At 44.7% G+C, this 17,236-nt stretch overlaps 1 protein-coding gene across 1 annotated transcript in view; it reads right to left on the bottom strand.

Annotated features, from left to right (window-relative positions):
• The window catches only part of MYO7A (myosin VIIA), a 63,702-nt gene extending 49,566 nt beyond the window's left edge, over positions 1-14,136 (bottom strand). Inside the window, exons 1-6 of the mRNA XM_063148691.1 lie at positions 13,540-14,136; positions 10,360-10,473; positions 9,192-9,344; positions 6,134-6,151; positions 3,139-3,323; positions 1,569-1,690 (exon numbers count right to left, since the gene is read on the bottom strand). Coding sequence (XP_063004761.1) covers positions 1,569-1,690; positions 3,139-3,323; positions 6,134-6,151; positions 9,192-9,344; positions 10,360-10,473; positions 13,540-13,671 — 724 coding nt within the window. The 5' untranslated portion in view covers positions 13,672-14,136. The remainder of the gene's footprint in view (positions 1-1,568; positions 1,691-3,138; positions 3,324-6,133; positions 6,152-9,191; positions 9,345-10,359; positions 10,474-13,539) is intronic.
• Positions 14,137-17,236: the final 3,100 nt, after the last annotated feature.

Here is a 17,236-nt window from a genome sequence, read left to right as displayed (position 1 = left end):
GAGGAAGCTTGGGAATGGGGTGATCTAATCCAGGAAGTAGGGCTAGGACAGCAGGATTTTGGTGGCAGTTGATGAAATGAGAGGAGAGTTGAGCAAGAGTGGCTGCAGTGTGAAAGGTAACACTGTACAGAAATGACAGAGATGCTGGTGAGTGATTTAATGACTGAGAGGGAAATAAAAGGGAAAATGCTTCCAAAAGGGAAATACAGACAACTAAGCCAACCTCCAGCAGGAGACTTCTCCCTGCAAGCAGACTGTGCACAGAAAGGTATCCATGTCCATCCTCTGTTGGGTGTGGATGAGTGCCCTAAACCAGCACACCCTGCAATTTCTGATCCAGGATTTCTGGCATGTCCATTTCAAGTGCATGTCCATCAGGTGATGGACATGCACTTGAATTACAGAGCCTCTCTTTCCTGAATCTCAGCAGCGACCAAGTGCATATTCAATAGTGCCCTGTGTGCTTGTCACACTTCTGTTGGTTCCTAAAGGGTTATTCACCAAGCAGAGGAGGTAAAAATCATAGAATGGTTTGGGTTGGAAAGGACCTTCAAGATCATCTAGCTCCACCCCCTCTGCCAAGGGCAGGGGCACTTCCCACTAGATCAGGCTGATCAAACCTCTATCTTTAAAGGACAACCCTAATGTTACTCTTCAAAGAAAATGCAGTTTTTCTGCATAAGCATAAAAGGTACATCTGGCATCATTTTGGGTCAAGAGGGTTAGATAACCTATTTAATTTACAGATATCCAATTAAAACAGTGGGGTTGATCACAGTAACAGCCTGCCAATGAACCTATTAAGGCCACAAGCTGATTCTCATTATCTGGTTCTTTCTTGGACTCCTCTATTTCTTCTTCTGCATTCTGCTGCCATTCACTGGTCTTGGAAGGAAAAGGTGGGGTTTGCTATTGCATACAGCCAGCACAAGGTGCTGTGAAGCTCAGGTCCTATTAAACTGATGTTTTATGGAGCCATCTAAGAATGGGAATAGGATTCCTATTCCTTAGAACCATTCCTAAGAATAGGAATAGGATTTTTGCAACTATGGCCAAAAAAAGCAAATAATTAGTTTGCTGAATGCAGCACTGATGGGATACTGAAGCTCTGCATGCAGAGGAGGTGGTGAGATTTTTCAAAAGAGCAAAAAAGTATTGATCAGCACTTTTACATACTACACACAGAATTAGGTAAAATTCAGGGTTTTGTATGTGTTTTCTGGGGGAAAAAAGTACTGTTTTATGTGGAAAACCACTTTCCCCCCTGATTTTTAAAGTAACAAAATAGTTGAAAAAATAATACAGGTTAGCTGAAATGCTTTGCTTTCAACAATAGTTGTCAAAAATATTAAAGGAAACATTGAGAGCTTAGGGAATATTAGTCTTGTGAAAAATAAATTCAGATGGAAAGAATCTGAATGCGTTATTTAGCAAAAGTGTACCTCAATAAAAAGTTTTGTCACTTTTTTGGAAACTCAAAGTGTGACATAGGTGTTTTACATTTATGGTTCCTGAATCTGTTTCTTATTTTTTCCAGCAAAAGAATTCTTTGTTATCTGAGGCCTCACCTTCCAAGATGGGATTTGCCTCCAGGACCTGCTGCTCAATCCAGGAGTGCTGGCCACTGATTGCTGCCAGGAATTGCAGAATCAGTTTTGTGCTTTCTGTCTTCCCTGCTCCAGATTCTCCACTGCAAAGACAAAGGAGTGGAGGTCAGTGAGAGCCATGCTGCATCCCTGCCAATGTCCCTCCCTCTGTCTCCAAAGGAACTTCTGTATCTTGTGTCTCTTCTGTTAGCGTGGGCGGGATGATACCACTAAGGATGGGTTTCCAGCACCCCAAGGATGATCAAACCTGGTTGTGGGACAAATGATAGGACATGGTATCAGATAGCTTCCAGCCAAGATCCAGATTTTCTCTGTGTTCCACTTGGCCCAAGCTGTTGCTTGAGTTTGGGTATCCCCAGCAAATGCCATCATTCAACCAGCACCAAGAAGGTTGGGAAGTACTTTCAGTCAGTGCTTTTCCAGATATGATCACCAGACCATGACCCTGTGGTCCAGGATCTAGCTGTTCCCATGGGACATCACCACCACTCTTAAGCTGTGATAAGGCAGACTGTGAGATGCAGCCTTTTACCAGGAGGGACTTCCACAGGTCTCCTAGGCTTGTTCTAACCAGGAGCAGGGGAGAGAGGAGAAGCTTATGGGGCAGGAAGCCAGAGTTATTCCTCAAACTTTTCTCTGCACTGAAAGATAACCTCAGTTATCTTGTGAAAGGGCTGGGCAGAAATATTCGGGTGAGTCTATGGCGTGTCTGATACATGGGCCAGCCAAAATAAGTGACCAAAAGAGACCTTCCTGACATTAGGTATCTAGCCTTGGCCCCATGGGCAAATAGTTTCACTTTTCAGGACACTGGCACACTGCATTGACTCTCCTATGGGCCCCCCATGATGCTTTTTTAGACCAGAAAAATAAACCTTACTGAATGGCCTTTTCAGAATCACGTATCTGAAATACTGCACACGGGATGTTCCAGAGTTATGGCTTTTCATTCAATGAAACTTAGGGTAGGCATGCCTTGGGTAAAACGATGCCTCAAACGAAAAAGACTGGAGGTTCAGAATTTATAGGATCATGTTGGAGGGCTGAGGACATCAAATCTGGCTTTAGGACAGATACTGGAAGGAACTATATGCATAACTGTGACCAGGCACTCCTTGGTGCCCAAGGTTGATCGGTCCAGAGCAGAGCCATGCATGGAAACACTGTTCAGGAGTGTGAATGACCACAGGTCCAGTGACCAAGCTTGTCCCCGACCCTCCCTTGTGCAGAAAGTATTGATGTTTGTGTTTTTGATGTCTGTAGGAGTACTGAGCTTAAATTGAAAAGTGGAGGTTAAAAATGAATATGAGATCTATTGAGTTGCACGGGTAAAATACCAAAGTATTGATAAAGCGCCTCTACGAGAAACAGAGTGACTGCAAACAGAGACCTCCTCTGCACTGGGAATATGTGGATGGAAGATCTAATCAGTCACTCAATGTCTGATTCTATCTGATAAGCTGCTCCAAATCAAGCATCTGCTCAGCATCTGCTTTCAGGCTATGGCCCATTTGGAAACTCAGCAACTCACCTTATGATACAGCACTGGTCCTTGTTGTTGCGCTGCATGTTGAAGTAGCAGTTGTCAGCAATTGCGAAGATGTGTGGTGGCATCTCACCAATCTTTTTGTTGGTGTAGAGGCGTATCTGCTCAGGTGAGTAGATGGGTAGGAGCTGGTAGGGGTTTACTGCCACCAGTATTGAACCAGTGTATGTCTGGAGGAGAAGCACATGAAGGTTTATGGGGACAGTGAGGTGTAGCCGAGAGACTTTAGCAGCTTGGATGGGATGTGGATGGAGGCCAGAAAAATCATGGCTTTTAAAAGCTGGATGAAAGATGATGCTCAAGTCAGAGATGCTTGCAGGGGGAGACAGGGTTAAAATGGGAACAGAAGTCCCAAAGTACCTAAATCGGTTCATATTTAGCCTTGCTCATGCACAGCATGGTTTCAAGCCTTAATTCATATTTTGTATGCTCTCAGTTAAGATTCAGAGTCTTAAGAGAAGCTCATATTTGCAAAAATATCACCAGAACCAGCATATATCCATACATATCTGCTGCATTGTACATACAATAAGAAACCATAGGTGAAGATACCTGACAACCATTCCCATATGCCAAGGCAGGACCAGCTGGATCTAAACCATCCTGACAGATGACTATCTAATCTGTTTTTATCAATCCACAGCAGCTGCTAAACTTCCCTCTGCAATGCATTCTTCTCTTCCATCTCTGCCTAACCAAACCTCTCCATACTTCAGTTTAAACCTTATCCTGTGCAGATGGCTATTTTCCACAAAGTCCTGACATATCCCTTCTCATCTATTTTGTAAATGGCATTTGGTCCAGCTGTCGTGGGCCTTGGGTAGCAAACCCCTCTGTAGTATCTTGCTCTTTCATTTCTGCCCTTCCAGAAGCTGTTTCTCTCAAGCCTCTCATCAAAGGACTCATGAACTTTGTTATCTTGCTCAGATGTAGTGCTGAGTTTAGGAGGTTTGACCACATCCCAACCTCAAGGCAGAGAATAAGGACCTCCTTCCCCTGTTTCATCTGTCTAAAAGTCAGTGTCTAGAGCAGGTGAGTCAATAGGCCTCCACCCTGGGTTAGCCCAGGGGCATGAGATGAAGGCTACTTTCACTCTGTGACTTCAAAGAATTCAAGTCACTTCCTCTAGGTTAATTTTCAGCAACTGAAGTTAAAAGATTAATCTTAACTTTCTTTCCTGCTGGAACCAGCTGTGAAAGCACCCCCACTACTGCATATATTTTTTCAGGAAACAAAATAAGCAATTTCAACATTCATATAATCCTGATGGGTTTTCATCTGCATGGCCTAAACCTAGTAAGGCTTCGGCACAAAACAGCAAAGTGGCACAGCCAAGGATGCTTGTGAGGGAGAAGAAATAATTTGCCACCATCTGTACAAAACTTGCCACCAGTTCAGGTTTCCTGAAGGCAGCCAGTAGGTGGCAATTGTGTCCCATCGTAGGGAGGATGAAAGCCATTAGGGGCTCCTCACCTTCTACTCTCATGGCCAACACAAGAGAGCAACTTTCAGTTCAGTCCCATATGAGGTTTGACTTTACAGTGCTAACTGAGAAAGGACACAATACTCTTCTCTGTAACGGGGGATTATGTGCCAGTAGGGGAGAAAAGCTCTTTGAGCTCCAGAACAATGTTGTCACAACTCCAAAGGGTAGAAATTGGCTGTGAAATCATGTAGACTGGATTTTAGAAAAAGAAGGCATTGAAAAAGGGAGCAGAGACATCCCTTCAGAGAAGCCTTCAAAGGGGACAGAACAGGTAACCTCAGTGCTCAGAGGAGGAGGGAGCTCAATTTCTGAATGGCATTACGACAGCAAGATCCCTAATGAAGACTCCTTTGAGTCTTCCTTATTTCCTTAATTTCCTCTTACAATTTATCATCAGGGGACATTTTTAGGGACATTAATTTTAGGGACATTTTTAATCTTCCTTGAGCTTTAAAAAAAAAATAATCTAACTCCTTGCAGAGGTCTCTGAAATCCCTGCATTTCAATCACACTGGTCTGCCCTGCCAGAAATGTAAACAGAGAGGCTTTTAAAGGTGTTAACCATTAGGTATTCTTTCTGGATGCTCCCACTGACCCTTCCCTTGTGATCCACAAAACCCTTTGTCAGCATGAACTCTTGTACTATTGCTTGTTTTCGTAGCTCATTCCTAGTTGATAAATAATCACAATTTGCCCAAATCTTACAGCTGACAGAAGGCAAAACTTTGTTCACTCTGTTGATCAGGGGCCAAAGGGCACTTCCAAGGAAATAGTAGCTTACTGGTTTCTATTGCTGGGTGATGTCAAAGCCCTTTTCTATCGGAAAAATAAAGCTTTACTGAGAGCAGGGACTCTGCTGTAGCTGACCACAGGAACCGCATCTCACAGCAAATTCATTACTGCCTGCATGACCTACATTTTAATTAGCCCCAAACAAATCCTTTCTGAGCCTGCTTCCCTCGCTACCCAGAACACCATGGCTGACTTCATCTGGATTGTTATGGGGTTAAAGCTCTACCAAACATTACTGCATTTTGGCAGCCCTTAGAGAGCAGCAGCAGGCGCTGGTTTCATCTCTAGATAAAGAGATTTAACCTTACTCACAAGTCCAAACTCCCTACCAGTCTCTCTTGCTATTCAGCGTAGTTGCTCTTGCTGTGTGCAAGCCAAACCAAGGGCAAGAAGCCCTTGTTGAAGTTTTTCATATTTTGCTGCAGACATTTCTTCCCTTCAAGTTAAGGTCATTACTGAGAAGAACTTAAAGCTTTAACCACATTCACAGGTGGGGGACCTTCCATCTCTGGGAATGTGTCACAACTTCACCATGTGGGTCAAGCTCTGCACCAAAGCAGATGGATGCTCTCCATGCATTTATGAAGCAGTAGCAATGGTGGTGCAAAGTAAATGAGAAGGCCACAACGGTGAACAAAAAAAGGTGATCCTGTGGAAGGCATGACAGCAATTGCAAATGACTTTGCCAAGAGTTGTACTTACCCTCCCGCCGCAGTTTGTCTTATGAATAAAATGTGAGGGAGAAGAAAAAGGGAAATTACATTTTATTAGAGCAGAACTACATCCTCCACAAAGCTAAGGACACAAGGAAACAAGAGGAACTGAAGTTCCATTGGAAAAGTAATCATTTACTCAGCAGGCTCAGAAATCCTTTCAAGCAGTGAAACTTCACTGTCTTTAAGATAGTGATAATTATACCACAGAAAAAACCCCCCCACCTCTGTCTTTAAGACAGTGCTAATTATACCACAGGAAAAAATCACCTCAGTGGGCTGGGTGTCCCCTGCACACATGGCATCCATATGGTGGTACCTTGGCTTTGCAACACTATCATCAGTATTTACCACATCCGACACAAATCTACTCCTCCTAGTGCCATCACTCCTAATAGCTGAGATCTAAGGTTGGGCTCCTGGGCCTCCAACTACACACCTGTAGACACAAGTGGTGTGCATACCTCTCTATCAAGCTATGCACTCTCTGTCATTTTGAGAGTCATTCTGATTTTGAGATGGCTCTAATTGTCGTGCTTTGCCCAGTTTCTGGGCTGGCACTCCAAAGCCATTAGTGGTGTGGAGCAATCAAGACACAGTAACCTGGAACCTCTGTGATGCAAATGTCCTTGTGGGATGTGGCCATCCCTTAGGCAGGAACTCTGTAGGACACACTGCACTGCACTGTCACCATCGGACCAGAAGAACTTGTAGAGAAACTGATGTGGCTATTTTGTCACCTCAGTCCGAATCACCACCCACACTCACCTCCAGGCTAAAAGCTGCCCTTTGCATCAGCCCTTATTAGGATGATGTTGCCAAACAACACTTTGGACAGTGCTTGTTTGTGTTCCTAATCTTCCTGGATGCCTGTGCATAGCTTGGCAAGGGAGCTCAGAGACAGAGCTTTTTCGAAGGAGCTTGGTGTATTCACAGGCAATCTGATGATACTGTACACACAGAATTGTATCTGAGGACCTCAGGTCACCTGGAGAGGCAACAGGCACTTGCTGGATAATAGACACCCCAAAAGAGACACACGGACACCACTGAAAAAATATCCAACACAATCCAAACTTTCTCAGAGAGAGTGGCAGGAATCCACTTTGTGCCACTGCAGGGTGCCCACAAGCAGGGGAAAAAGGGGCAATGTTCAATGGGTAAATTCAAGTTCCTTGAATGAGCCGATCAGCTACAAATTATTTGCCATCTGTACTTCTTGGGTGGCATTCAGGTTGCTTGAATTCAGTTATCTACGTGAGTGCTGCACCTAACCTTGAAGACAGATGTGCTGTGAGCTGAGGGAGGTTGGACTGTAGACCTCCAGCCTAAAATTTTCTTCCAACATAAACTCCTCTATGATATCCAAACTCCATTCAGCTCTGGAGCATCTGAGAGGCATTTCTGTTTGCATGACTGAAAGGCAGTCTTGTCTCTGCTGGCTCTACTGACACCTCTGGTGACTGCCACGGATGCCCATGGAGACACCACCTCAAGTATGAATTTGGGCTATTAACTTGCTAGTTTATCATTATAAATGGCAAGACAATTTGATTACAAAGAGAGAAACTTAGTTCATCTAATGTGGGAATAATTTTCTGATTATAGTATTTTTGTCTAAACTGACTATAGGGCCTTAGGCATCATGCACAACAAATAAAGTGTCTGAAGAAGAGATGCATTTGGAGGTCTCTGTTCTCCCCCAGGCTTTGGGGACTTACAGGTGCCTTTTCAGCACCATGTCCCCTTCCTCCAGGATTGTACTCCATCTCTGAAAGAAGAGATGGATCTCTCCCAGAGAGGGGCAAGGAGCTATCAATCATATTAACAGCCTGTGCAGCAGAGTGCTGTCTGCTCCATCACTGCCCAGCCCTAACCCAAAATCATCTGATCAAAAAGCACTGGACATCAAGCAGTGATGAACAAACAAAATAGATAGATAAAATCTCACTCATCCTCTGTGAGCTTATTTTATCTGTGAAGTCTGACTGTCTTGCAATTCCTTCCAGACTGAAAATCTAGTAGTCTCTAGAGCCTTTTAAAATCAAATTACCAGGAGGCTTTGAAAAGGCCTTCAAAGGCACAGCAAGCACTTACCTGAACCTCTGAAAACTGTAGGATTTAAGAGTAATACCAAATTTTCCATATTTGCAGAGGCTGTTTGAGTACATTATCTAGCAGCAAACACATGTGCACTCTGAATTTCTGTCTGAACAGTTTACAGAAAACTACACAGCATAGAGAACACTGACAAAGTTAGCACAGAGACTTGAATGCTGACTCCTGTCCTGCTGGGGAGGTGGCCTTTGTGATGCTGTCACACAAAAGAGAGATGCAGCCCTGACTGGCTCCCTGTAAACCCCTCAAGCTGTGAATGTCTGTTTGGACTGGCAAGGCTGCACTGGGTCCACTGGGCATGACATGACTGAGCTGACCTAAGGAAGGACACTGCTGTCCTCAGAGACCAACTGCCAGCATCCCAGGCAGCCCAGGGCTAGTAAGCCATGAACTCAGACTGGAAAGGTTTTTCAGAGCTCTTCTGGGAGTTGCTTACTTCTTTGTTCCCAGTTATTTCATGCATGCCTCTCATCATCCTTTCTCCACCCCTTCCACCTCCAGCAATGGTTGTCTTCAGCCCCTTGGGTTAAATATATTAATAGTCCAGGGCAGAAGGGTCACATTCAGCACGTAGTTTACACCTCTACAGAAGTTTTTGCTTTAGGATTACTACAGCATGCTCATGGCCTGGGTTGAACTGGTTACTCTGTATGCAGAAAGCTAATGCACATGCCCAAAACTTCTACAAGGGCAGGACAGCAAGGTGGTGTGGACTTTGCCCATCACCTAACTCATGGGGTCTTTCACTGGGGCATCTAGAAGCTCTGCAATGTCCTCCAAAGTCAGAAGCCCTTCACCACCGGGGAAAAGGCGAAGGTAGAAACCCAGATGCTCAGTTCAGTCAGGGCTCCCCCGACATGGGTTCTCCTGAGCTAAGGAGAGCAGGGGGTGGAGTGCAGAACCAGAGGTGAGGTGAGGTGGACACTCACATAGATGAGGTGCTCCCGATAGCGAATCAGCAGGTTCCTGAGAATTCCTGCCTCGTTCAGGTCCCCCAGGCGGATCATGTCCTCCACTCCATGGATGGAGGTGGGGTGCATGGGTTTGATGTGGCTGGCATTCTGTGGGGAAATCCAGTGCTCCTGGGAAAAGAGCAAGGCCACAGAAAGGTAAGTCAAATGAGAGACCACTTGGATCAAAGACACAAACAGCCCACCCCAAAGAGAAGGATCAGATGGAAGGACACACACAAGAGATCATTGACACATGAGTCACAGCTTCTATTCCTGGGTCAAGGCAGTGATGAATTTGAAAGATTTGTAACAGAAGGAGGAAAACATCTTTTTGTTGGAGTTTTATTGGAGCAACAAGAGACAGGAGACACAAGCCATCCTGGCAGGAGCCTCCTCCAGGGCAGCATGGTCATCCAGCACATCAGGAGAGTTTATAACAAATAGCACATTTGTCTTCCCCTTCACAACTGCATTTTCACATCACTGGCTAACCCTCTCCCACAAAATACTGTTGAAAAGAAAGATGATTTAGAAAAGGAGAAGGGGATGGACAGGGCTGGCAAAGTCATACTTTTATTGGCAGTGTTAATTGGACTCAGCACTTCTAAGGGCTTCAAAAGCCACTGCAAATTGCCCACAAGGACCTTGCCAAACCAAATCTTTATTACCCTTGAAGGGAGTGAGAGCATTTAGAATTACCTCAGCAAGAAAAAAAAGAAGCACAGAGAACCACCTTGACACAGGCCTTACTCTAAAATAGCCAGCACTGCACAAAAACAGAGGTGGGAAATTGAAGGAGAACCAGTGTTTTGGCACATCAGGTATTGGTAGGAGGTCAGGAAGGACTAGATAACAACAGAGGAACCTCAGGTGTACATGGGTTTGCTCAAGAAACTACCTAAATGTATTTTGGGAGCTTCTGCTATCATTGTTCTCAAGAAGGTTCTCAATTTTGCACTCCCAGTACAGCCAAGAAAACAGGGACACAACATTGTCTTGTCTTTACAAATACAAAACTATGGCATAGTTGATTCCCAAGGGCATACAGGAAGGCCATAACAAAGTTGATTATCATGGCCCTGGGGCCCCTGGCCTAGCAAGGTCATAGAGCTGAAGAAGGGACATCACAAGCCTTTGTACGTACATTGTCTTCATCGTCCACGACCTGGATCTGTCCAGAGTCACACAGTTTAACCACCGCTCCAATGGGAACGTCGAATTCCCGTCCGGTTTTGAGGTCCATCCACACATAATCCCCCTGGAACAAAGACAGCAGTTACACTCAGTGCTGCAGGGAGTTCAGCATCCCTTGGGATACAAGCAGTGGATGTTGTAGCCAAGTCTTTAGCACAAGTCAAATGACTTCCCCGGCAAACCACAAACCACCCCTTTCCACAGAGGCTCAGGACAGCAGATGCTTTGCATGTGGCACTTGGGGATGTGGTTTAGTGGTGAACACACTGCTGCTGGGTTAATGGTTGGACTCAAAGATCTTACAAATCTTTTCCAACCCTAATGATTCCATGAATCTGTGAAATGCCCTGCGAGGTGCCAGCAGGAGAGCATGGTCCACACAGCATATGGACCTAACTCTGCGCTGTCCCACTGCCTTAACTCTCTGCTTCTCAAGCTCATGAGTGGTTGCTGGTCACAGAATGGTTACAGAACAGTGATACAGGCAGAAAAAACCTGCCCAGGTAGAGGTTTTCCTCTGTGTAATGTACAAACTTAGGAAGTCACATTTAGGAGATAGTTCTGAGCTCTGCTAAGCCTTATCTGGAGGGTTGTGGCACTTTTCTTCCTTGCAGAGAACCACTATTAAATATTTCTTGGAAAAGGGAATGACTAAAGATGGGTTAAGAACATAAACAGAGAGGCAGATATTTGCCCTTCTTCGGGAGTTCTTCCAGCTACAGCAATGTGTAGGTGGGCTGTTTGTATTTAATACTTCTCAGTGGATTTTATCTCCTGTGAGCACTTTCACTTGAGTCCTGAAGCTTTGCAAAGTTTTAGCATCCATAATCCCAAAAGGCTGTGTCCTTTTACATGTTTTAAATGTTTTACCTCTTTCATTTTAGATCTCTGTGTTTTCATTTTGAAAGACACAGCATGCAGTTGACGCCTATCCATTCACTTCATGTCAGTACTGATCCTATACCCCCCTGTCAGTCCTGCTGGGCAGGGACTATCTGCTTATCAGCTCTGTGGATATTAAATTACTCAAATGCAAAAAAGCTTTTAAAGAAGCTGTTTTCCTCAATACAAAAGCAAACTCCAAAATAACTCCAAACTAAAGCCCCAAGCAGGACCCATGCTGAACAAAGCAGAATTATTTTCCACCCCTATTTGCAAGGTGAAAGGGAATTAAAATGGGGAGCAATCTAGTAGTCAGGTGAGTTTTCATTCATGCACCTGAGATTAATGCTGTGGACTTGTAGCCCCACCTAACACCACATTCTTGGGGACCAGCTCCACTTGCACCTATTAAGCATGATGCAAACGTGGTATCTACCTTTTGAAGTCCTGAAAAACTGCTGGGAGAGGGAGAAGGGAAAACCAGGATGTATCACTTTGCATGTGCTCTGATATAACCCCCTTCCTGAGTATCCACTATCAACCATTTCTGTGGACAGAGCATATTTATAGATTTGGTTTGGCCCAATAGATAGCTGCTAAACAATTTTCATCTCTGTGCTGGGCAGTGGCAATTGGAGATGTCACCATCCAAGTCATCCATTAAGACTTCCAAGAGACACAAACCTGTGAGTACCACCAGGATGTAAGGTTACACTCAGGGATCCACACATGGAGAAACTACACACCAGGAATTCCCAACCATTCTGTGGCAGACTCTATCCTTGGCAGCTGCTGGCTAGGTTTCCACTAGGATATCAACAAAGTCAACCTGCTTTCATGGAGCTCAGGATCCAGTCCTCAGCTTGGGTTTTCATTTCCTCAGAGTGTTGTGCTGCAGCTCTAAGTCTATTTATCCACCACATAAAAATATAGCATTAACACATTTTTCTCATTAACTGTCTTATCTTTACATGTCATAACTTAGTTAAAAAGGCAAAAAAATCACAACTAATGAAGGCAGCGTCAGGAACAGATACATTATAAATCCTTTTATATTAATATTTATTTTTTAGCTGCTTTGATCCAAGACTCTCAAAGCATTTCAGAATTTTCAGCACTGTTATCCTCTCTGCATCACTGGGCAAATTCATGCACACGGTGGGTAACCTGATCAAGGTGTCAGCAAGAGACAGCCTGGCTGCTCAGTTCCTGCTCAGCAGAAAACCTTTCCAACACCTCAGCAGCTCTGTAAAAATTGCTCTTGATCAAAAATCCAAGAATTGTAATGCTGTTTTTTTAAAAAAAATCTCTAATACTGAATAGCTGTAAAAGCAGGCTGCTTCATATGGTGTATTACCACACAGCTGAGATAAAAGGCAGGCTCTCCCAAAGGTAAATTGATACTCTGCTAACACTGAGACAACTTCTGCGCTTTGTCTGCCTAATGCACAGAATGCTCATCCCCTCAAACTGCTCTTTTTAAACCCATTAAAGTGCAGTTCCTAATACTGGTGAAAAAAGTCTTATGGGATGGGCTAAGCTGGTAAGCTCAGGAAGGTCAAGGGAGTTATAAAATAACATCACTTATTAAGAGTGCCGACCGATTTCCTTTTCTGACTTCAATCAATTTCACATAAACCCCATGGAAGTCAGTTACATTCCTTCTGCTGAAGCAATCACCCTCGGATCAGCCCCAAACCCAGCAAATATATTGGGGATTTCAGGGCAATTCAGGAGGATTCATGCATTTACCAGCTGTGGCTTGTAAGTTGCATAACCTGCCTCATGCCTACACTGGTGCAGTTTATTTCCCAAAATACATGACAGAGTACTGGAAAAGTGAGAATGCCACCCTTTACAGTATCAACATGGTCTGCCTCTTCCTCTTCAATGCAGCCAGTGGGTTTTAATACCCTTCCAAACTAGAAAAAATTTCCAAATTGCTCTGGGGCAGACCCTCATGACCTCACAAACTCGGGGCAGCGACAACCAAATAGCGTTGCAAGAAGAGGAAACACCACACAGGGATCCACACAATTCACAGAGAAGATCTTTAGGAGGAGCTTCCAAATGTGAAGAGAAAGAAGGTTGCACTGCAGGGGAGCTACAGTGCTTAGTGGGGGGGACAAAGGAGGAAGGTGAGAGAAGCTGGCGTAAGCAGTACAAAGATCCCATCAAGAGCAAGACAGATTCCAAAGCAGCCTGAAAGCTTCCAGCCATGCTCAGGGCTTGGGACCCCCTCTCTTACCGCTAACATGGTCGTGGGCTTCAGGACCTGGTTGACATTGCGAAGTAGTGTCCATCTGCCCTGGTCTCTCTCCTGATCTTCCACCACCTCAGGGCATGGCTGCACGAAAACGACTTTCTTCTTCTTCATCATCTCCAAAAGTTTGCGGTGGTACTTGTCCCTCTCCCTGCTTTCTACGTGTACTCCACCATGAATGCCCGAACGCAGCGGCTGGTTTGCGCTAGCCCTGTGGCACGACCATGCCTGCTGCTCACAGGACACCCTCTGACCTGATTCACAATATGGCTCTTGGTAAAGATCTTCTCCTAGCAGGAAAATTTCCACGCACCAGCCATGGTCCTCCCCTGGCCAGCTGACATGCTCACTGTATTGACCAGCCCTGTGGGAATCTCAAAGCAAACTGTACAACTCTGCTTCTCTTCACTTAAATTCTTCCAGTCTCTCCAGCAAGGGCTGATACTCGGTCAGGAACCTGAAGGACACTGCAACTACTCGTTCAGGAAAAACAACTGCAGGATTAACAGGAAACTTCTTCATTTCCCCAGGACTCTTCTCCGTTACCTTCCTTTCTTAGGGAAATAACTGTCTGCCAGCTTGAGGACTTTCAGCACAGAACACTCTGGGATACTTATTAATCCACAAATGCAGTCAGTCCCCATGCAACACATGGCATTTAATTAACCTAATACCTTTACATACCAAATTAACCAAAGCGCAGAGGGAACTCAAAACCAGAGGCCATCTGCATTTTCTTTAAACTGATCGCCTTGAGTAGATCCATAGCAACTGAATTTTAAATAATTGAGTGGAAGGTGTTCAGCGCAGCACGGCCTCCATGCCTATAGGTGAGAGGAGAGCCTGTGCTGTGGATGAAAATGGGCTCAATACAAGGAGCACGGAGATAATGAGGTTGCACAGACTCTACACATGCCAGCTCCACAGACCCATTTCTGCAATCACTCCTTCTCTATAATGAGGACTGTTGGAGTAAGGACTAATCAGGACCACTGGCCAAACCTTAGATTTCCTTTTTTCTTGCCCTGTATTAGATACACTAGAAATTTCTCATTTTCATCTAAGAAAGGCTTTTCTGGTCATTTTGAGAATTTCAGACCACTATAGCTTGGCCCAAGTTTCATCCATTACAATGTGGAGTCTAAAGCAGTGCCATTTATAGAGACCAGAGCAACTAGATAAAACAGTGCAGCTACTAAGACATTCTCATTTATCACTGTTTTAATGCAAAGCTCTGCTATTGCCTTGATTCCATGGGGTTTTGAATCCATTTGTCCACAAAGAACAGAGCATGGGGATATGGTTTATTGGTAGGACTGGCAGCGTAAGGTTAATGGTTGGATTCGATGATCTTAGAGGTCTTTTCAAAACTTAATGATTCTGTGATTTTATATGCTTGAAGGTAAGCTTTCTAGACAAAGGAAGGCTTCACAGGTACCCTTCATGGGACACAGTCTCCAAGGACAACAGCAGATGATGGGTACATTACACTCAGAATGAGCTAGCTCTGCTCAGCCATGAGCAGCAGTGACAACAGCAAGGCAATCCTGAAGGTTTAAGCTGTATTACAAAGCCCTGGAACAATAAGGTTTGTAATTCTTGTAGCTGTGCTGGGAAATTAAGGAAGATATCATGTCTCACAGATAAGAAGCCAGGTGAAGATTAATTAGATGGATGTCCACCAAAGAAGCAAGTAAAAATGTACATGAGTCATGACAGTAATGCAGGGAGAAGGGAACAGAGTGAATGCAGCAATCCCAGGGGAGATGTCTACCTCCAGCATGACCTAAACACACAGTGCTGTAAATGACTGCAGCTCTGCTCCCCCAGAAAGTGGAAGATAGATGTCAATTTAAAGCTGAAAAACAATGAGAGGATCCATGTGGAAGGAAAGAGAGATTAAATGTGTATAAAGGGATCCATAGGACAGGATCTTTGAATTTGAGTGGAGTCCTACAGAGGCTCTTTATTCACCAGAATACCTCTCCTCACTGCTGTGCCACAGAAACTGGAGCAGCGTGGGAGCAGCAAATCCAAGAGAGCAGCTGGAGTGTTTATCTCACCTTGCACTGGAGCAGACAATACCATCATTGCTCATACCCTGTACCATATTTCTGAGGCTGTGTATCCCAGTGTGCTGACAAAGAGCAAGCTAAGGAGCAGAGGACTGCAATGATTTGCCCTAGGTTATCCTTGGAATAGGATCCAAAGGACAGATGGGACCCTAGAGGGCTGAATCCTGCCTCTGCAGTCCTATTATATGAGTGTGCTTATTTTTCTCCTGGCACTGGGGTTGCTGAAGATCTGTAATTTCACACATCACCGCTATATTTTTTGCACTGCTCCTCTCCTAGCAGCAGATTTTCTGGGGACACTTAGGCAGAGCCACACGTGTCAGCCAGAGACACCTGGCACTTGCAGTGAGGTCTGCCTGAATGACCCGAGCATGCTGCCTCCTGGAAATGGGAAACCCCATTCCTTGGAAGGGATGACCCAGCTTGGAAACCAGCCTCCCTTCTCCATGCATCAAGAGGCAGAGCAACAGCAGTAAGCCTCCTACCAGCCTGCTTTCTCTGAGGGGATGTGCTATGCCTAATGTGGGAAACAAATGAACGCACTTAGTACAATACAGGGAGGGCCACGATGGAGGAAAATAAACCTTTAGCTGGCTGGCAGCCCGTCAGCAATGCCATCCGGTTTAGATTACAGCTCCCCAGGGTAACATTAGACCCTTCCCTGCAGAGACAGAAGAATGAGCCAGAAGAGTCACACTGGACCCTGCTCTGATGATTTACTCCACCTCTGCAGCAGCAGGCACAGCTGAGATCAAGGTCCTGCTGTGACACACTTTGTGCATATTGAAAGTAAGGGGTAAATGTTTATCCTAAAGAATTGATGCGACACAGGCAATAAGTTCATGCTGCTGCTGAAGCCTGAGCTCCCATTAAGTGCCATTGCAGTAGCATGGACCTTACTGCTGGAGAAAGAAGGGAAATTTCACCTGCAGGAAGCACCCTCACAGCAGGTGAAACACCTAATTTAATAAAAGCTTGTGTTTCTTTGTCCCAGACTATTTTTCAGTCCTAAAGAAAATGCATCAGTCACTAACAGGGTGGAAGAAGTGTTCTTGAATCAATTATTTTGCAGCTAGCACTGAAAAGCTAAGTTATTCAGTGACAAAAGGTCAGGCACAACTCAACTAACCCAGCATTCCCCTCTCAGCAAGACATCCAGACCCTTGGTAGATGATCATCCCTTTCAAACAAAATATCCTAGCCTAGCCTAGCTTATTCTACATTCAATGGGGAAAAAAAGAGGCACTTCTATGGTCACCAAAGCAGGTAATTCAACTTGGTCAGATGATGCTGACCTAAAGGAGCATGTGAAGAGGACAGTTTGGAGCTACAAAACCACAGTACATGTGTCCAAGGCTAGCTAAGGTGGATATGGAAAAATCAGTGGTTAGCAGAGGCTGTCTGGACTCAGGCCAGCAGTTACTCCCTGCAGCTCTAAAACTTGCTTTTCTAAAATAAGAAAGATGATACCCTGCAGAATGACTGTTGATGCACTGTGTGGGCCAAATGTTATCTGTGGGCCATACCTCTGACTACTGATATAAACCCACCTGTTCGTGCATTTGTGCAGTTGTTTTTTTTTTTTCTTATGGAAACAGACACAATCA

This window comes from Melospiza melodia, chromosome 2 (assembly GCF_035770615.1).
Source record: "Melospiza melodia melodia isolate bMelMel2 chromosome 2, bMelMel2.pri, whole genome shotgun sequence".
In the NCBI taxonomy this organism is placed as follows: domain Eukaryota; kingdom Metazoa; phylum Chordata; class Aves; order Passeriformes; family Passerellidae; genus Melospiza; species Melospiza melodia.
Note: the sequence above shows the minus strand (reverse complement) of the source record. Positions and strands in the feature narration are given on the sequence as shown.